The sequence below is a fragment of the Magallana gigas genome, chromosome 10 (genome assembly GCF_963853765.1).
Source record: "Magallana gigas chromosome 10, xbMagGiga1.1, whole genome shotgun sequence".
Classification (NCBI taxonomy): Eukaryota; Metazoa; Mollusca; class Bivalvia; order Ostreida; family Ostreidae; genus Magallana; species Magallana gigas.
In genome coordinates, this window is record NC_088862.1 from 9,802,226 (window position 1) to 9,824,115 (window position 21,890).

At 32.9% G+C, this 21,890-nt stretch overlaps 1 protein-coding gene across 2 annotated transcripts; it reads right to left on the bottom strand.

Moving 5' to 3' along the window:
* Nucleotides 1-1,182: 1,182 nt before the first annotated feature.
* On the bottom strand, nucleotides 1,183-12,158 carry LOC105336018 (uncharacterized). Of its 2 annotated transcripts, none has more exons than XM_066073877.1 (7): nucleotides 12,033-12,158; nucleotides 11,752-11,850; nucleotides 7,957-8,070; nucleotides 7,123-7,173; nucleotides 5,163-5,256; nucleotides 3,586-3,746; nucleotides 1,183-2,797 (listed from the first exon to the last, which is right to left on the bottom strand). In XM_066073877.1, exons 1-7 carry the CDS (start codon nucleotides 12,091-12,093, stop codon nucleotides 2,529-2,531), a joined length of 849 nt encoding a protein of 282 aa, XP_065929949.1. In that variant the 5' UTR covers nucleotides 12,094-12,158; the 3' UTR covers nucleotides 1,183-2,528. The 2 variants fall into 2 exon arrangements, with proteins under 2 accessions (XP_065929949.1, XP_065929948.1); XM_066073876.1 differs by having other exon boundaries at nucleotides 3,586-3,749.
* Nucleotides 12,159-21,890: the final 9,732 nt, after the last annotated feature.

Below are 21,890 nucleotides of genomic sequence, written 5' to 3' on the forward strand. Positions count from 1 at the left end.
TTTTTCCTTTTGTAAGTATATATAAGAAAATACACGAAATTACGTTCCCACGAACCAGTAAAATTTAATCAATCCACGAACCCCCCCCCCCCCCCCCCCCCCACGAATTTTAATGATGTTACATTTGTTCTACCTTCCTTGTATCTGGTATGCTAGTTATACCGCCGCATTGCAAAAAAACTTGTATTTAGATTATTGATTATTGGTCTATGTTGAGATATATAGTGTTCAGTTACTACTGAATATAACAATTTGTGTTATATAAAATACAACACATTATAGTTAAATAATAAATGAAGCCCTCTTGTTTTTGGTACTTAAATATCGTAATATTTATTTGTAACCAAAGCAGTGCATTTTATTATTTTAAAAATATTTTCGTAAGTGTGTATCTGTCTGTATGATACAAAGTGCAACAAATAGCTAAGGCGAAAACAAAACTTTTCATCATTACATGTGTTTGGGTAATCCCTTTCAAGAACTTATTGTTATAATAAAATGACATCGAATGCGATTTAAATTAATTAAGACGTAAGTTGAAGTCATGAAAGTAAACCACATTAATTTACAAATGCATAAGGACGTTTACTACACACATTTAACATTGTATTAACACATATTTATTAATAAAACACTATTATATGATGCAGGGAAGTTACATATGCATCATAGAGAGGTTCAACATGGCAGCGGTATGTTCCTTGGCATCCTTTGAACTTTTGAATTTTTTATAAACATGATTATTATTTATTAATTTTCTTTCTTTTTTTCATTTCAGTGACCATTTTTTGCGAATATTTTTTTTAGAAATATCAATTTCAAAAAGCCATTTTACAACAGATAATATACTTGAAAATTATGGAAATTCCAAGATTTGTAACTCGTGTCACACCATGAGATATATTGATTTATCTATCTGAATGTCGGCCTCTGTTACATATAAAGTTACTTGTATTGCGTTATAGTATAAGATATAGATATTTTCCCAACTAACAATTAAGTATACTGATCTTGACAATTTTAGAATTGTTAATAACATTTCAGTGGCGTTGGTGATTTGAATGTACCTATGTCATAAGCGAACTTGCATACCGTTTTAAGTAACTACATGTATACTCCTTTACTTATTGGTTATAAACACTTTGACATATCATTTTTACAAAAAATACATTCACTCTTAGGATTAGTGTTGAATTTTATTTGTTATACATGTTTTACTGCACCAAAGGTGTACACATGAGCAAAATAGAGTTTATAGATCAATAGAAATAGAATAAAATTAAAAATTAGACAGTCTTTCATCTCAGAGTGATCAAAATATCCACATGCACCTAGTTATTGGTAAATAATGTATTATAAAAAAGGTGATTTTTTTTATTTTTCGTTCATCTGTTTAAAAAAATGGAATCATTCTTGCCCAAAAGCCTTAATGATAGATTTGATTACCCTCGACCGAATTTGACCACCTCATAATATCCTAAGAATGATTCTTTAAAACCAATATATATAAAATTTTCATCAATTGTACAGTTTAATATTGATATAATCATTGATGAAATGTATTGGAATATACATTACAAAATTCGTTATCACAGAAAAAGACACCGGAAAATGTAAGGATCTGTGTACATGTATACATAACCAAAATATAGTTTAAGAAATCAATAGAAATAGGATAAAAAATTGGACAGACATAAGACTCAGAGGTACCAACACAGCATATGCACTTGGTAATGGTGCATTCTAATGTATCTTTAAAAAAAAAAAGGTGGATAATTGATATTTGCTTATCTGTTTTACAAGATAAAGTTCTACCATTGAGTCAAACGAATCTTGAAAGGTTACTGAATGTAAAAAAAAATATGTCATTTAGCAACCCTTTGATCACATTTTAGTTGACAGAGCTTCATCCTATGTCTTTTTTCACAGGCAAGACAAAAGTTTATGATTGTTCAATGATACAATGATGAATACAACGCAATTAAGTAATTGCATGTTAAGGTACAACACCGTTGTTTCAATTGATTGTCATCATTCAAGTACATGTAGATTGATGCAGCCTTATTTACTCACAAACACATCTTGTTCCATTTTTTGACTCGTCCATAAAAAACATGCATCATTTCGTATATGAATATCATACTTTTCCTCACTACACATGTACATAATTTATGTATACTGGGTTAATTTCGTCCATTTTTACTTGCAAATAGTAATAATCAGTCCGGACACAGTCAAGCTCACGGAGAGATGATCTAACACGGGAAATCGCCCAGTTCTAAATTCTCCCGCTGACTACGAGGGCAGAACCCCCGCCGGAGGCTAATACTTTCCTGTATACAGCATCTTTATATCAATGCTCAACCGACATTTAATCCACCGATTTCGCCATTGCTCTGTAAGCATTGAAAATAATGTCCTTATGTAATTTTTATTGCTTTAACGCGCGTTTCATAAGATACGACTATAATATCATTCATTACAAGATACACAGTATTTCGTTATTAGACGTGATTAGTCTGCGAAAACTAATTTGATAGTACGTCTGACTGAGACGATTGTAAATTATTGTTGTATTGTGACGTCACTGTTGCGTATTCTGGTGGCGTCTCTATTACTTCCCTTGAATCCTTGTTTAATGCTAAGGATGACGTAGGTAAAGATTCAGTTGATTGAAAAGCTTCGTTTGACCTTGACATAATTGATTCATAAGATGGCGGCGGTTCCATATGAGACGGAATATCAGTTTGCAGTTCAAACGATACGTGCTGAGATGTTCCATTGTCTATCCTGTCAACTGTAAAATAATCATGAAAGAAAAGTATCAAAAGCATGCATAACTTTCTATCTCATTTTTTTCTTAATTCTGAAACACGTGAAGAGTTCTCCATTCCTCATATTTTGTCTTTGAAAACATTACCCAGCTTAAATTCAATCATTCAAAATGTAAAGATACAGCATAACACCTTTGTTTTTTCTCTCAAAAATCACCGACATATTCCATATTTGTATAACATTTGAAAAAGGAAGCATTGTCGTTTGTGGAGAACAAGAAATTCTTTTTTAAAAGAACGTTTGGCAACTGCAACGTCGCAAATTAGAATTATATCATTGGCATGAACTTTATTTCACATCTTTATATTTTGCCAATATAGACTTGAAGGTTAACACTGATAATCCATAATCTATACTTTCATATTTTAAAATGTACTTTACTTGCATATGTAAAATATACAAATGTAAGAACAGCTAAGCCCATACATATATGGATTTAAAAGTTAAACATTCATGATACATGTACAATTCATTGTCTTCTTTTACTTCATTATACAATGTGCTGTCTATATGGACTTTTAAAAAATGTTGGTTACACAATGTACTAAACTTTTACGTAAGAATACCAAAAAGCTAAGCACGTATAAAGACTTAAAAGTTAAACGTTGGTTCGACAATGAACATGTACAATGTATTATCCATATGAACCTAAACATTAAATGTTAAATATACTACGTATACTTTACTTTAAAACACCAAGTATATATGGACATAAAACTAAACATTGCACGATATTTTAATGAGTTTTACTTTCATGGAAGGAATTTAAGGAAGGATTGGTCATCTGGCTCTCTGCACTGGCCGCGGTTCTCCACATTCGGCTAGATCTGTCCCGTGACGTGTGACCGTCCCTGGTAATATCAGTTGAGGACCGAGAAGCACTAGACGCACGAGGAGCACCAGAGTTTTTCCTTCTAGAAACAAAGTTATATTAGAACATGCGCGGATCCAGAATATGTTTCCTAAGGGGATTGGAACATTTGTCCTATTTCCCGCTATCTATACTTATAAATTAAGGCATTTTGCAAATAAACTACAAAATGCCTGCATCAGAGTACTTGCTTACACCTTTGGTTTTTCAACACATGATTTCCAGATTGTTTTTTTAATATGAAATTCTTATTTGCGACAGTAATAGAAAATATGTTGAAAATTGACCTAAAGAACTAAATTTAGAGATACACTAAATAATTTTTCACTGGTTTGAAAAAAATACATGTAAAATAAAAAGCTTAAATTTTTTTCAAATTAGCTGCAACAAACCGGATAAAGGCCACGTACATGTACATGTGTATATTATCCATTTCGGTTTAGATTTTTCATCCCTGTCCGCTCTTCTTAATATCCAACAATGCAGTTTGTTTTTTATTTCAATTTTAAAGGATTAAGATAAGAATGAAAAAAAATATGGTTCAACATATTAAACATTATACTATAATAATGTGTAAAGTGTTAGTTCCCGCGCTTGCGCGATGTATCATCTAGTATTTTAATATGCATGGATGACTACACAACTGATATGGAGGATACAAAACTAAATTTTGAAATTAAACAAATTGCTTCCTTGTTGATAACATCCTTTTTTTACAAGCCTCGTTAGATTTGTTTTCGAGATGAAATTTAAAGTTTCCCTGCAGTTTAATAATGCATATCTCGTTAAAAGTTGTTTGCTCAAAGAAAAACATTCTACAATATAGCCGGGATGTGCCTCATACAAAATTACGTCTGTTGAAGGCCATCTATTATCTCCCCTTAAAAGATGGTATGACCCTATGTTAACCAACCTCCTTCATCTAAAAATGCCTCACGTCAAACTTGACCGATATCGACTTTGTGGTTCTTGTGAAGAAGTCGAAAATGTAAATGCTTAAAAATAAACAAACAGATGGAAAGACGGACGCCGGACAAATTGTGATCATAATAATAACACTAAGTCTGGAGCTTTTAGCTAAAACGTTTACGTTAATATTTGGCTTTAATAGATCTGATGATCCAAAAACATAAGAATAATCCTTAAAGGTACATTGTAGCTCAGTATTTCAAGGTCTATAATTTTGAAGACGTACCGTCACAGAATTTCGGTTCAAATGTTTTGTGAAATTGTTTGTATCGAGAGATTTGGTTGAATATCATTATACCTCAGTGGTTAAATTATCGATTTTGTTACACGCAGATCCCGAATTCAAATCATATCAATGTTTATTTCCCCCCAGTTTGACTCATGTTCTTCCTATGCATCATTCTGTGTATCATAACCAAGTCGTTCTTTTGCGGTTTGAGGAACTATACAAAGTCCATGTATAGTGAGCCACCTTAAAACAAATTACCTAATTCCTGCAGCAATGCAACAGCAAAAAATCGTCGCGCCTAAAATAATTAAGGCGATATAACCAAGGCTATTATATACAGCACTAGAGTCATCTACAATAAAAAAAAAACCCGTAGTTATTCATTGATAAAAACCATCAAATTAGCATGTTTTACATTTTTTTTTTAGGTTGGTTCATTTAAATCCCTCTTTTGCTGTTTAAAAATTTAAACATTATGTTATAATTATACATTGGCTAAATTTTGTGTATTGTTTTAGACTTGTGAAATCCTAGAAAGCATAAATGTGTTGTTGTTTATGAGATTGTGTAGGCATACTGTATACAAGGTTATTTTCGCCCCTTCTACACTTGTAAATGGTTTCGCCCTTTATTAAATTCACCCAGACAAGAGTGTGTACTGAAGAGATAACTTCGAACATTTGTATTTGCCCAGTTCTAAATTCGCCCGCTGACAACGAGGGCGAAAATAAAACGGGGCGAATATATTTCCCTGTATACAGTATATCAAGAAAGGACATATATTTACAATGAAAATGATGAATGCAGGAAAAAAATTCAACCTCCTTTTATTTTCGCCCCATTTGCCGTCGTTTTCAGTGACAAAATTAAGAGTGTGCGAAATACAATGTCTCAAATTATGTTTCTTTTAACACAACTGTATCTAGCCGAATTCAAGACTGTGCGAAGCCGTTTGCAGATATATAGAAAGGAGAAAACAACACGGGGAGAGAATAAAACGCTGCAAACAGTATTAGAATTATTAACTTTGTCTACTACGAACAAGCATGAATTAAAAACACAATTTCAAAAGTTGACACTTAGAATATAAAGAGAAGTCATTAAATCAACAGAAAGTGGACTGAATGTCTAGAAAGGGGACTAAAACAACCCACAAATTTGCCTTGGGTTTTCCGTATACTTTCTCGATGCTTCGAGAAATTTCCATGATTGCTTGCAAAAATTGTGCCTATTCTTTTATCTGTTAGTATTTATATTTTCCAGTGTCTTTGTCTCTGATTACACTACAAATAGATTTTGCAATGTATTGCCCGATACATTTCATCACTGAGTTATTCAATATTTAATCGTGCAATTTCTGAAAACTATATAAATATGAGTTTTAAGGAATCAATATTTTTTGAATATTATGGGGTGATAATTTCGGCCGGGACGTGATCAGATCTACCTTAACCCCATTTCGGTTTTACTGGATTGTTATTTGATTTGATCACCCCTAATCCTACTGTGGAATCATGAAATTTCGTGGGGGCCAATTTTCGTGGTTGACTTAAATTTTACAGGTTCGTGGGGACGTAATTTCGTGTATTCTTATATATCTACAAAAGGGAATATGACTTTATTACCCTAATTTATCAATTCGTGGAGGATGTTATTTCGTGGATGAGAGGTACCCACGAATTCCACGAAAATTGAGCCACCACGAAATCTAATAATTCCACAGTATCTGATAACCTCATCATTTTTAAAGACTGATTCCTATCCCCTTGATACAGTGTACTGTGTTTCGCGACTGTGTGAGGTAAAGTCGGCATGATGCATTAATTTTACATTTTAAGTGTCTTTGTGATAACAATACAACTCGATTTTGTGTTGTACAGTGCAATCAATTCAAACAACGTATTGTAAAGGCGCATGCCTAATTAAAAGATAACACATACATATGCGTTTATTCTAAAATTTACTCGTCGAACAATTACTGAAAAATATAAGATATATTGAACCATTCTTTGAATATAATGAGGTGTTAATTTCGGTCGGAGCGTGATCATATTTATAATGAAGCCATTGGGGTTTTAATTGGATTTGACCACGCATTGACCTACTACGAAAGTACTACGAAAGAAACTATGTCCGCTACAAAAGTAAACTATAAAAATCTTTATCACTTCCTAATACTCAAAGAATGATTCCTAGTTCCTTAAAAAAATTTTCATACCTTCCGAATTTCTGTGCGTATTTTTATAGATTGTGGAAGTTATCTTTCTTTCTGAAAAAGGAAAACAAGGTAACGGTATCAAACCAATTAACATCACATATGTTCTAATTTTGTTGTTCACAAATATCTAAATTATCCTTTTTCAACTAGCTAGCATTGCATATATTAATAATACTTTTTCCTTAATAAATCTTGGCAAAAAATTTACTGAAAGAAATAAATTCGAAAACAAAAACGCAGGGTGGTATTTTCTTTGTGTTTTTTTAATGAACCATGCAAACTATAACTAAAAGCATGGAAACAGCCAGGGACGGTAAAGACTAAATTAAGTCGTATTTGTACGGTTTTAAAGCTAGAGAATCTAGGGGTACACTTTTTTATCTATAACAAACCAGAATTAAAGGTTTAAAGACTAGCTGGAGGCTGAAATTCCTCCATTTAATTAATGATATGAGTTTCAAATTTCCAACGCAAAAGCAATTTTTTTTTTATATATAATACAAATCGATCAAGCTGGCTGTTTATTGCTCTCTCTCTCTCTCTCTCTCTCTCTCTCTCTCTCTCTCTCTCTCTCTCTCTCTCTCTGAATTCGATGCAATGCCCAGAAGTAAAATAAAAATAATTTTGAAAGTTGTGTTTGTAATTGTAACCTATTAAAGTAGGTTTTGGAATTGTGACATGTTTAACAAAAATTTTAACTAAAAAAGTAGATGGACACCCCCCCCCCAAAAAAAAACAAAAAAAAACAACAACAACAACAAAACCCTTAAGTGCAAAACATGATCTTCAGTATTATTTGTATTTCATAATTAAGGACACTATACATCATTATACCACAGCGCGTGCCCGTCCATCCACTTAGACATCGTGAACAATATCCGTCGTAATTGCAATCAAAGTCGTAGTAGCAATGGCAAGGTGATGCCATACTTGTATCGGTCTTGTTTTCTGGAAAAAAAATTAAAAAAATAGAACCTTTATAACAAGAGCTTGGACTTTTGGTAGTTGTGTTAAACATCGATGTGACGTAGGCCTGTCTATTTCATTGTCAGCCACTCAGTTGTGGCTCTCTGAAATCAACAAGATTTTCTGGCATTTGAGCTAAGACTGCGCAATCGGTGGATGTTTTGCTAGAAACCGCGTCATTTTTTACTTGTTTTGACGCAGGAATTAATAGCTACGTCGTACTGAAAATCCAAGGTCTTGTTAAAATGGTTCTTAAAAAGTTGTTAAATGGAGTACAAAAGAAGAGCCACAAAACACCAAGTCAATATAAAGTTGATGTTTGCATGAAAACTTAAGAACGGTGATATGCATTATTTAAGGAAAAAGAAATCATTCTTTTAGTATTAAATGGTGGTAATTTTGAACGTGACATGGTCAAATCTAATAAAACCCTGAGGGCTTTATGATAGATTTGATCACGCTCCGATCGAAATTATTACCTAATAAAATTCAAAGAATGATTCCTTGTTACAGAGTAACTTATATCTATATAATTATCAGCAATTGTACGATTAAATGATAGAATATCCATTTGATATATTTATGTGATTTTCATTTCGTTTAGTTATACAAACCCCGCTTGCACACCAAAAATACAGCATTTGAATTTATTGGATTCTACAATACAAGATCGATTTGTAGTGTTAGCACAAAGACAACGACACTGAAAAATGTAAATATTATACTATATGTCTCTCCTTTATAAGAAGAGCTTTGTTAAAAAAATATAGAGAAATACTAAGATTTTAAACCTAAATCATACGCTTTTCTCGTGAATTAATTAATAAGCAGGATGGGTGGCCAACTTTATCATAAGGTCTGCCTTAATCTTTAAAATATACATTTTTATCTCATACGTGAGGTGTATATTACCCGTGTGATAAACCTTTGCTATATCATACGGGTGATGCTATATCAAATACTTCCGGTCGGAACTACTTTTGACACAGCCCCTCGCTTCAACGCTTCAGTGACCTATTTTCGAAGATTTGCTAGTACTTTCAACATAACTATATCTACTACAAAAATTAATATGAAATTGATTTTGTCAAATATTTAAATTACAAATATGAAGGAAAACACATAACTGCGTAGCACAGGCGTCGGAACCTGGGGCTATTGTGAGGGTGGGGGGGGGGGGGTGGTTAGCCCCCCCCCCCCCCCAACACCTTTTTTGCAAAGTTATTCATAACCGTAACCACAAGACCCTTTTTTCTTGTTTGTCAAGATTTTTCATAAATTTAGCCCACTTCCAACTTTCAATTTGCTTTGTGAAGTTTATAAAACTACAAATTACGTTAACTATCAAGGAGTTCATCCTGACGACGCGATGAAAACAGAGCACTCTGGTTGTGTTTATATACAAGAACTTACCGAAATAATGTTTCATGAGACATTTATTCCACCACCAGTAAGCATCCTTATTCACTATTTTCAATTTTGAATCATAAGGCTAGCCTAGTGTTTGTTTTATTAAACATCATGCATCAACAACTGTTCCTCTTTCGAGTCAATTCAAACTAACGAGCATTCGCAACTTTGTGTAGGCTATGTCAACAAACTTGATTTCAAGTCTTCTAATCGGAATTTCCATTTAATCAAGTTAAAAAGCCCTAAGAAAAATTATCTAGAGCTAAAAAATTATTTTAAGGTTTATTTCAGTGAAACTTTACATTAAAACAGTTAGATTTATCTCAGGAATGACGTACTAAATTGTATTGCGCAAGGTCACAATAGCCACATAACACAACGTTGCATCATCGTTTTTAATCTTTGAAAAAAAAACCCAATTTGGGTCACACAAGGGACTGTCTCAAAAGCTTCATAATATAAATCAAATTATAGCCTAGTGTTTGTTTTATTAAACATCATGCATCAACAACTGTTCCTCTTTCGAGTCAATTCAAACTAACGAGCATTCGCAACTTTGTGTAGGCTATGTCAACAAACTTGATTTCAAGTCTTCTAATCGGAATTTCCATTTAATCAAGTTAAAAAGCCCTAAGAAAAATTATCTAGAGCTAAAAAATTATTTTAAGGTTTATTTCAGTGAAACTTTACATTAAAACAGTTAGATTTATCTCAGGAATGACGTACTAAATTGTATTGCGCAAGGTCACAATAGCCACATAACACAACGTTGCATCATCGTTTTTAATCTTTGAAAAAAAAAACCAATTTGGGTCACACAAGGGACTGTCTCAAAAGCTTCATAATATAAATCAAATTGTATGAGATAAATAGAACATCTATAATTGTGTGATTTTATATTTGCTTTATCCAACTCGTTGAAATGGTTATATTCGCTCGGCAAGCCTCGCGAATATATACACCATTTCAACTCGTTGGATAAAGCAAATATAAAATCACACAATATAGATATCCTCTATATATTTGACTATAAACTATTAAAATTTTAATACATTAAAGAAAAAAAGCTTTTTCGACATCTATAGGTCTAAAGATGGTATATGTAGCCACGAATATCCAGCTCTATTAACAATAGTTTATGGCTTGAGGTAATCTCTAAAGTTTTGAGATTTGATGATCAGTTTGTTGAACATCTTGAGCTTTGTGTTCTCATTTGCGAATTTCGTGCGTTTGTGTGTCAAAATCTTTAGCATACAATCGGTGTTTTAATTATGCAAGACCACTCCAAATGCTTCATCATTTTACTCTCATATAATTGCATTATACCGAGTTTAACACAATCGCGGAACAGTGTACATGAGGATTTAGACTGTCATATAAAAGAATAAGGAATCTATGAGATGATCAAATAAGGTCAGGATGTGATCAAATACAAAGAAGTCCAAAAAAGCCAAAAACACATTATGAAAGATTTAAGTCAATCAAGCCTGACTATATGGGATCACCTCAAAATATCAACAGAATAATTCCATAATACTTTAAATTTTCACCAATGGTATGATTAAATATTCAAATACTCTTTTGTGAACTGTATCGGACAATTTATTACAAAATTGATTTGTAGTGTTTTTATTGACAAAGACACTGGAAGGTTTAAATGTTAATGTATCTGAAGAATGTTGTAATATTAACCATGTACTGAAACAAACTCATTGTTTTTTACAATTGAGGTAGGAATCTAACTAACAAAACAAAAGAAATGATGCATGTAAATGAAAAAGAGTTGCCCCAGATTTAAAAAAAAAAAGCTGTCAGTCTAAATATCAAGCCGAGCCCAAATTTCTACAGAGATTTTGATTAACATATACATGTGCTGGGTTTTATGCTTATTATAATGGCATGTGATTGAAGTGTCATTTTGAATAGTTTATACCAGATAAACCTGATCTCAGAGACGCTTACATTATTTGAAAAAAAATATTCTATTGCTCTAATAATATTTCATAACTTAAAGACAAGTTGGAATAGTTTATACCGGATAAACCTTATTTCAGAGACGCTTACATTATTTGAAAAATAAAATAATCTATTGATCTAATAATATTTCATAACTTAAAGACAAGACAAGTTGGAATACATATAACATAATTATAGCCGCGTGTGTATGGGGGTGTTTTCCTCTCTTTCTGTGTGTGTGTGTGTGTGTGAGAGAGAGAGAGAGAGAGAGAGAGAGAGAGAGAGAGAGATTTTTACCACAGGAGATGCCTGACCATCCTGGCTGGCAGCCAAAAAAGCATCTAGGTTTTTCTCCTGTTAAGGTCATGCATTCATAAAGTTTACGACATCTGCAATCTGGATATAAAAATGACGTCAGAGGCATTATGAATCTGTCGGCGTTGCTACAGTTGTTAATAAAACTGTCATGCTCATATTATTGTATAACAACTCACACGTTTGTTTCTGGATTTTTCTGTATCAACACGACAATATGTATCATAACATTGATTAGACGAATTTTCAATTCAAAGACAAACCTGAATTCGCCACATCTACAAAGGAAAGGCAAAAAATCAAAATAAAAAGCAAAACGTCCATAACACTTCCGTGAAACTTCACTCCCGGTGTTACCAAATACCTGTGTCGTCAGACGTAGATACGGGGTGACCCCTGTCTTTATCTCTGTTCGATGGGAGATTGTTTGTATACACCGACCGATAGAATAAAATCTGTAGATAGGTCTATGTTTACCAGTATCGACCTACGCGTAACGTATATATACATTTAAATATGAATATCAAAATGCCAAGCAATTTTTTTTTAAAACAACAATTCATGTTACTGTACCCTTTGCTTTCATCGTAAGACTGCGATTTTCTTTTTTATCTAACATCTATAAAAAGCAACAACGTGTTTTAAAAAATACATTGTATGTTTTATTTGCATGTAAAGAATTTCGAATGAATCTAATGCAGCTGTATGTCAAAATACATTTAGCATATGAATATAAATATCAAAATGCCAAACAATTATTATATAAAACTACAATTAAAAAAACCTGCGGTTTCCTTATTTGTTTAACATCTTTAAAAAACCAACTTACAAAGTGTTTTGAAAAATATGTTTTATTTGCATGCAAAGAATGTTGACTGAAACTTATGCAGCTGTATGTTTTAATCGTTATGATTAAAAAACTACCATGAATTGAAAACGCATAAACAGTACAAGTTAACACGTTTAAAGCCTATCTGTACATGTATACACAGCCCGATATTAACTAAAGCTTGATTATAAGGAACCGTTTACTATAATTATACTTGTATGAAAAATTATTTCCCTTGCAATATACAGTAATTCTTCGTCATTATTTTAAACAAATTTTACAACATATATATATGAACAATGAAAAACAATAAAAATAGGTCACAGAGTCGCTTTTGATAATTACATAGGTTCAATCATTAACATGTTGGTGTTAATTAATGTTATTTCATGCGCATTAGTAAAAATTATGCACACTTTTCCTATTACTTCCATAGTTCATGAAACTGCGACAGAAATATGTTCCTCATATATTAAATTAAGCATTCCAATAGGATTCGGAAATTACAAATTACATAAAATCGGTAATGCGCATTTTTCTTCTTTCATATTCTTCAAGCAAGCGTTCCAATCGGAACCGGAAATCACATAAAATCGGTCATGCGCATTCTCCTTTGTTCTTTATGTGCAGTGCTTACAACCGCAGCAAGTTCCCACCGGTTTATTCCGCGTAAAACGTTCAACAATTGCTCTACCATTCTGGAGGTTGACTTCGGACCGCGCCAGGACCACAGCATCTTGAAATTCTGCAAGACGATTGGTTCATTTAGTTTGCTCACTTCATCAATCACATTTGTCTTTATTTTATTGATGGTGGATCTATGGACTCCTAGTTTGACGGCGATTAGCTCTATCAACTGTTGGTTCACGAAAGAAGCAAACGTCATAAGGCTCTGATGACTGAGAACCAAGACGTCTTCTGGAACGAAAAAAACCCCTCGTAAATGTTGAAATAAAAATTCAATTGCAAGTCATTTTCTTTTCAAATTCAAATTCAAATCCAAAATTCATTTTAATTAAATTTTTCAATCGAGATCTCAGAGAAATATGATTGTAGCAAATAAAAAAGGTTCTTTTTGCAGCTCTGTACGCCCCTTTTTTTAATTGCTAAAATTGAACATAGTATGGACTATCTATTACATTAATGTGTGCAGTTGAGTAAGCAATTCAAAATGTAGGATTGATAACAAGAAAGATACATGTAGATAGATAGATAGATAGATAGATAGATAGATAGATAGATAGATAGATAGATAGATAGATAGATAGATAGATAGATAGATAGATAGATGGATGGATGGATGGATGGATGGATGGATGGATGGATGGATAGATAGATAGATAGATAGATAGATTCCGTTTTTAGTATGTTGTGTTTGAAATATTATTATAAATTACTGAAGGTTTCCATACCATGAAAATAAATTTTAAGAACAATAGTAAAAAAACCATAATTAAGTTATCTTTTAATCTTGTAGCAATTTTACTTTTTCTAAAATACGTTGCCGGTCAAATGAATCGCAGTCTATTGATCGGCAGTTCAATAGATCACTTTCAAATCTTAATACACATACAAAATAGACGAAAATAATTAATTTGTAATAAAACAACAAAATTCCTTTGATTAGGTTAAAAACAAAATACATTACAAGTAGGCATAACAACGACAACTGGGATATACAATAGAAATAATAGAATAAATAAGTAGTTACGATGACCCAGTGAGGTAAACGTTAAGATTATGCAAAATCTATTTAAATTTTACAGCTTATATATTTATTGCGTCTTAATCAAAATCAGTACTTAAATTGGCACCTGCTTGTGTTTTCAAAATCCATTTTTATGGAATTTTAATCCTTGTGTGCAGTAAAATAATGCTGTTGTTTGTTTAATTCCCCGATGCAAGAAACGCTACTCTTTTATTCTATATTTCTTTCTTTACGATGTAAATGGTGTAACTACATGAATTCTGTACAAATTGTGTAACGTATAATTTGTATTAATACACGCTGGGAGAAGGCGAATTAATTGTAAATTATCAGAACTTGTGCTGAATCCCATTTAAAAAATTGCAATAAAATATGTTCAATTCAAACCATACCGCAATCTTAGTGTTGGAGCCGTATAACTTATCACGAAATACTAACATCAATACACAATGCCCAACAATACAAGATAACGGTAATTCAAAGCTACACCTGTGGTGGTGGTTCCATTGAATTGTATCTAGTGCCCGTTCTTTGTGTAGTGAGGACCCACTGGTTTAAAATTTATCAGCAACCCCGGATTGACAGTGCCTAAATGTCGGTACAAATTGTGGACTGAGAAGGAACAGGTCAGGTGTACTGATAAAAAAGGGACTGTATAATGTGTACGTTATTGCGGAGTGTTTAGGGCCACTGAAGAGAGAGAGAGAGAGAGAGAGAGAGAGAGAGAGAGAGAGAGAGAGAGAGAGAGAGAGAGAGAGAGATATGCTGAAACACAAAAATTGACAGACATAGAAAAAAGAGAAACTAGAAAAACATCACATCATATTGATTAAACATAATACAGAATGGGAGAAAAAAAGTAAAAAGTTGACGAGAACGAGAGAGAGAGAGAGAGAGAGAGTGAGAGAGAGAGAAAGAGTGAGAGAGAGAGAGAGTAAAAGCAAAGGAATGTTGGAGATAGAGACGACGAAAAACGATAAAAAAGAAAAACTAGAAAGACCTTTCTTTTTCCTGGCACTAGTGACTCTGTTAGAAAAAGCACTAGATGGCCGTCCTCCATACAGCTTGGTGGTCATCACTGATCTAGCCCGGGCGCGGGGCGTGTCCACCGACCCCGACTCTATTCTTTGATCCGCCCCATTATTTTCTCTTCTATCACTGTGTAATTCAGACATATTGATATGTAATTCTTACACTCCAATTATCACAACACCATTCATTATGTATAGGATGCAGGTAATATCACTATGTTAAATTGCATCGTTTTTTTATAATCACTGCACTCCATAGAATGTTGAATTGTTCTACGGAATAATTATATATTGTGTACGAATAATCTCCTTCCCAAAGAAAATATAATCTTCTTATTAGCTCTGCCGAAAAAAGAAAAGAAGAAACGTCACAACATTTATCCGATGTTTTGGATGCCACCTAACTGCACATATTAATTATGACCATGCAGCGTTAAATTCATGCATGTGTATTTAATCTCCTTACGAACATTTAAATCGGGTCGGGTTCACAGACAAAAGCTAAGTTAAAGAACTGAGCCCGATTAAATTAATAACGAGTGGTTACGTAAACAAATTGTAAACAAATGTTGAGATTAATAGAAAATGTGTATATTTAATGACTTCCGATGATTTTTACTTCGAGGGAGATTTAAAAGGAAAAAGTTGATTCAAGCGTGAGTAACGGGGAGGTCGGGTCGTTCAAAAGTGCATTGTATTGTCCCATTTTCTTTAACACATTTCATTACAGTGGCAAGCAACTCGAATTGAGGGTCCTTAATTAACGCACCTGGGAAAAGTGCTGCATACAAGACCATCCTGGTAAATTACGTAAAGATATGGGTTTTTAGCATGTGTTCGACTTGAAAATAACGAAAAAAAATTTCAATTTCATGGGAAAAATCATCTTTTTAAATGATGAAAATAGAAGTCCCTGCTGTATTCGAACTCGGGACCTGCGGGTTGGTAGACTGAAGCTTCCCCAATTGCGCCTCGGAGTTAGATACCAAATCTTGGGGATGCCTAAAATGCTTTAAAATCGCCATGTTGAGACATACTTTAATAAAAAAGTAGAAGTCATGGGGTGTCGAGGATCCTTAATTAGGTACCACGTGGGAAAATTCACACATTTTTAATTTCCCTTGTTTAAAAAAGGCTATTAGGCCGTATCGCGTATTCTTTATACATGTAATTAAAAAAAAAATTGAATGATGAAACATTTATAATGTTGACGACTTCGTTATATTACTTCGCTGTGTTGCAATTTTGGACCTAGAATTTTCAATGTTAGTGATGTATTTTGTATATTCTAGGTTTTGTATTTCAGCCCGTCGAATTCAACATTTACAACGTTAACATTACACATCCTTATTTGTCATAATGTGTGTACGATTATTTTAAAAACCACAACAACATTTTTTTTTACAATCTTAAGTACTTATCTTTATGAAAGTAGGAACTCATTTTGTGCTTGAATTTTATTCATACACCACTGAATTACAACTTAAACTGTTTAAATACCTAAAATTTAAAAATAAATTGTGGGCTTGTAAAAGACTAATAAGAACAGTAAAAAAAATTGAAATAAATGTTTATCGATTTGAGCTCAGCAATTCTTTTTTAACTGTGTGGAAAAAATGAAGCTTTAAAATATAGTATCTTATCTCTTATACTTTTGACATCGGAAATAAAAAAAAAATTAAATTAAAAATAAGTATGAGGATAATCAAAGTAATAAATAACATAACACTGCGACTCTGTCCTGCTTTTTTTTTTTAACCGTAAAGATTTATTTTTATATCATACATGCATGCAAGGCACGTACACTGTTTTAACGGAAACTCCAGAGTATTTTTTATAGAGAAAATGGGGTTTAGAGTAACAAAGCGATAGCGATGTTTTCCTTTTAGAGTGCGATTCATGAACAGCAGATGCTAAAAACAAACCGTCATTCTTGTCGGCGACATACATGCGGTTACAAAGATGCCTAACTTGGATTGCATTTTTAAATTGCCTCCCTAATGCTTCAAAATGCGTTTGAAATGTAAAAAGCATGTGTTAAATATCAGTGCTGTTTTTAATTTCATTGTTTCCACATAAAAAAAAATGTGCTAGTATATGTTCGGGATATATAAATATTTAATTCAGTGGACCAATCCACACTTTACAAAAGTTATGTCCCTTCAGTAGCCTTTGTAGTTTAGAGGTTTATAACTTTGTCATTTGGCATTAAAAATCTGTTATCGTAACGTTCTCTGATTGTCCAAAGATGGGGCAACACATGTATCGAAGGAATAAATTAAATATATAGAAGAAAATTATTTGATGATGGTTAATAAAAGATACTCATAGCTACATATTAGACACATATATAATATTTGTGGGATAGTAACAGCTGTAGATTTTCTACTAGAAAGGATAAGCACTTAAATGATTAATTTAACTCTCTCCCTGGGTGAAGAGTTTTCCACTTTTAACACCATCATGCTCCATGCAGATGAGTCAATTACAAAGGCCAACAAGGAACAATTTGTAATGAGGAAGTAACAGTGACATTGTATTCAAACATCTACTGCATGCGCGGATCTAGGGGAGAGGGGGGGGGTAGGGGTAAGAAGGATCCAGACCCCCCCCCCCCCCTGCAAAATTTAAATTTCTTTGAATTAACTTTAATATAAATTTACATTTTACAATTACCAAAAATATGCCTCAGACCTTCTGGCAAACTTAAATAACCATCGGGAACCCCCTTTTCCCACCCCCTCCCCCCTTTCGAAAAAAACATTTCTGAATCCGTGCATGCACTGTTACTTTAAATTCTGAAAAAGAGAGAGGATAACATCATTCGATTATATGGAGATTTAAGTATTTAAAATGTAAAAATAAATGCATAAATGATGAATAAAATCCTATTGATGATATTTACTCCTCACTTTGTAGGAATTATTAATCTTTAATAACTTGGTAATAATATAAAGTACTACTGATATTTCAATATTCCGCGTAACATAAAATAGTCATGCACCCTGTGCCCATATTGACCAATGTTCCACCAAACAGTGTGAATTAATATTTGAGTACATCGACATTTGACATTCATATCTGAAAACAAATATCTTAATCATCAAACGTCAACTTTAGACCAGGAGACTATTATAACCGTTCATTCACGTACAATGATTTCATGTGGTCAACAGTTTAATATCATTTTATTTTGAGCGAGCTAATATACCATGCCCCGTGTCAATTTTTCTTACCGATATTCGTCATTAATTGCTTTGATAAAAAGTAATGCGATGATAACATGAAGGAAGCATGAATAAATTACGTTATTAACGCCCAAAATGACCTCTTCCCTTCAGTCAGTTTCCGTACTGTCCTTTCCAGAGATTGCGCCTACGCAAATTTAGGGAAGGATGTGTATATCGTATAACTACGTTTAACGGACAATGCTTAAACCGTTATATATATTCTACATTAGAATGAAGTGTACACCTCCGCTTGGAAGTGATTGTCGAAAACAAGAGGGGGCTCTTAATCAAATCGCATGACCTGTGACGAAAATATATTACCAGAAACAGGCTCTTCTTCCTGTTTCCCGATCTTATCTCATTATGGTTAAGTCTCTTAAGTCTCTCTCTTGTATCCTCTTAAAGACAGAGAAAAGCGTATTTAAATACCCGAGCTTCGTCGTGTCCTCTCTTCACACCCAATTTCAAAGGACGTTAAAATAATGATGATATCCGACTTATTTAAAAACAGAATAGGAGATCACGTGACGAAAAAATCCCGGCTTTTGATAGCACGATATACCAAGGGTTTGTGAGAAGCAGTGCGGATCAGAAACTTTTGGCTAGCGATGATGCGGGTCGTTATTTTCTGCGATTCAGTTCAAGATAAATAAAACTTTGTTGCACATAATCCGTTATCGAGTTATTTGAATAGTTGTATTCATCTCATGACACCACAAACCTAGCATGAATCTCTTTCATCAATTTTAAGATATAATTCTGTTTGATCTTGAGACGTGTTAGTAGTTTCATTATTGTCCAGTGTCTGTTACGTGTAGAAGTAGGAAGTGATATTCACATACAATCTTCTTTGCCTTTCAATTGAAGAATAAGAATATATGAAACCACACAACGTAGTACATATATTTTGACCTGAAATATGTCTATATTAAGCTTGATACACGGATGAAATTTAGAAAACAAATTATGAAATTAAAATAACAAGGGTTATTAATATACCGAACAGAAGTCACAATAAAAAAAAACATGATGTGTGCTCAAAAGGGCATGGCCATGATTTTGGTCAAAAATCATTTCTCCGTTTTCAGTGTTTACATTGCTTTCGTAAGGCATTTTTAATAGGCAACTAACATTTGAGTGTCACTCGCTGAGTTACATGTATAAGCGAGTTACAGAGCTTACAATTCCTTACTATGTAAACAAAGCTTTTTTCATTTTGAATATTGATGTGAAAATTCTAGATTTATGCTTAGAATGAATGTGTTAAACGTTATGAACTGTAAATTTATGTCTAGAATGAATAAGATAGACAAATCAGCTTGAAACAGATTTTTTACGGGTACATTAAACCTATGTAAACAAACACAGGGCACGTGCCTTGTTTACACGACAAAGAATTGTGAGCACTGTATCTTGCTTATAACTCCACGACTGACTCAAATTTTATTTGATCATTTGAAATGCATTCATTAAGCATGGTAAATAATTAAAACACAAAAATAGAATTTGACCAGAACCGTGACCATGCTCCTTTAAAAAAACTTTTGACCTGGCTAAAATCTATTACTGTCTGTTTTTTGTTTTTTTTTTGTTATTAAACTATTTTGCGTAGGTCTTCCTGGTGGATCTTACGCTTTGTGAGTTTCCTGTGATCAAAAAAGTTATTCACATCCGCGAATACAGATTATCAAAAAACACGTTTTGTGAAAATTAAGTATAATAATACCAATCAAAATATCTAACGCTCCAGCCAAGTGTTTGGTTTACATTGTTCCTAATTTCAATTATTTTGACTATAAATAAAAGTTAAGCAAAGAGGAAAAAATTACAGAGAATTTTTTAAAACTCAATCAAATCTTATTTAAAGCATTTTCTTTAAAAAAAGATGAAGAAGGTAAAGGTACCCTGTCATATAAAAATAACAGCATTCATGCATCGTGCGTTCCCCATTCGCACTTATAACAGTTCCTCATAGATATCACACAATTGAATACAAAAACCTTTATGGAAGGTTATTTCTTTTGTTTATGTGGTCCAATTCTTCTAAATTCTGATGCCGAGGAGCTATCTCAATCTCGGGTTTATTTTGTCTCATGCATACAGGCTATTCATGTGTTCCAAAATGTGCCGGGCAGTTGCGCGTGCTGCGCGATGTCTATAAGTTACATTATATCCGATATTTATCTTTTTTTTTGGGGGGGGGGGAGGAATGACTTTTGTATTATTTGTTCAGTCTTTTAAATAACAACTTGTTAATAGAAGTAACCTTTGACTTTTTTGCCCTTAGGTATATGGATGACTGGGTCTTTATTGTTGATAAAAATAACATACAAATCCATTATCACGGTTCGTAATCTTTCAGTAATACAAAATACAATGTTAATACTTTCTTTGCATTTTGAAAACGCACTTTCTTTTGTTCATCGCCAAGCAAATTAGGTATCGACCTAGCTTTTACATTTCTAAACTTTAGATTTTTAAAGATACAGGGAATACGTGCTAACGACAAGTTTCTTATTCATGCCAACAGCCTCACTGTATTTCGGCGGTCTTTCTGTAAGATTGGGTGGCTTTTTACAATGTTACTATTGATCGTATCAATTTGAAGGCGACATTGGCGATTACAGGTCAAGCAGCATCCTTGAGGTGTTTGCAGACTATTCTAAATTTAGCAACCAACCTACGAACATTTGACCATTTCCCTAGATATCACAGAACTCACTGTATATATCTACAGGTCCAATGCCGAGTAAGGACCTACCTTTTATTTAGGTCCTAATTTAAAATGCATCGTATGCTCTTTTGTCCAGTCATTTTGAGCATCGTGTAATGAATATGCTTTAAGACAAAGTGCATAAGCCAGTGATATTGTGAACATGAAGTTATCATCTTTCGCTGCGGCTCAGTAATAAACCGGTCAATGTGGTTTCAGAAAGATATTTACACGATTTTTATGCAAAGAAGATAAAATGACATAATTTGAAATGGTTTGGAAAAAAGTTGGTTAACTGGTTGAACAAAGTGTGAGAATCATAATTATGCTTTCCGTTTATATCTGTATAGAATGTAAGTTCAAAGCAACATATTTTCATCCACATTTCAATCAAAATAAAATCTATAGTTGACTCTACATTGCCATTCTTTTATAACATGTGAAGTTTTAATAAGTTACATGTACATATCAATTTATTATCGACGATTTTAAATAAATAAGTTTTGCGTAAAAATTAGCACATTATTTTACAACATACTTAAAACAAACCATTTTAAAAATAATTTGTACTTTAGGATAAGTTTGCTCTGATCAACAGACATCAAAATCC

Coding starts and splice junctions, on each gene's coding strand:
- LOC105336018 (XM_066073876.1), bottom strand. CDS start 12,093: ATGGACGTTTTGCTTTTTATTTTGATTTTTTGCCTTTCCTTTGTAGAT. Junction 7,174..7,956: donor ATGGACGGGCACGCGCTGTG/GTATAATGATGT, acceptor TTCCTTTTTCAG/AAAGAAAGATAACTTCCACA. Junction 3,750..5,162: donor TGCATTGCTGCAGGAATTAG/GTAATTTGTTTT, acceptor CTTTGTTTCTAG/AAGGAAAAACTCTGGTGCTC.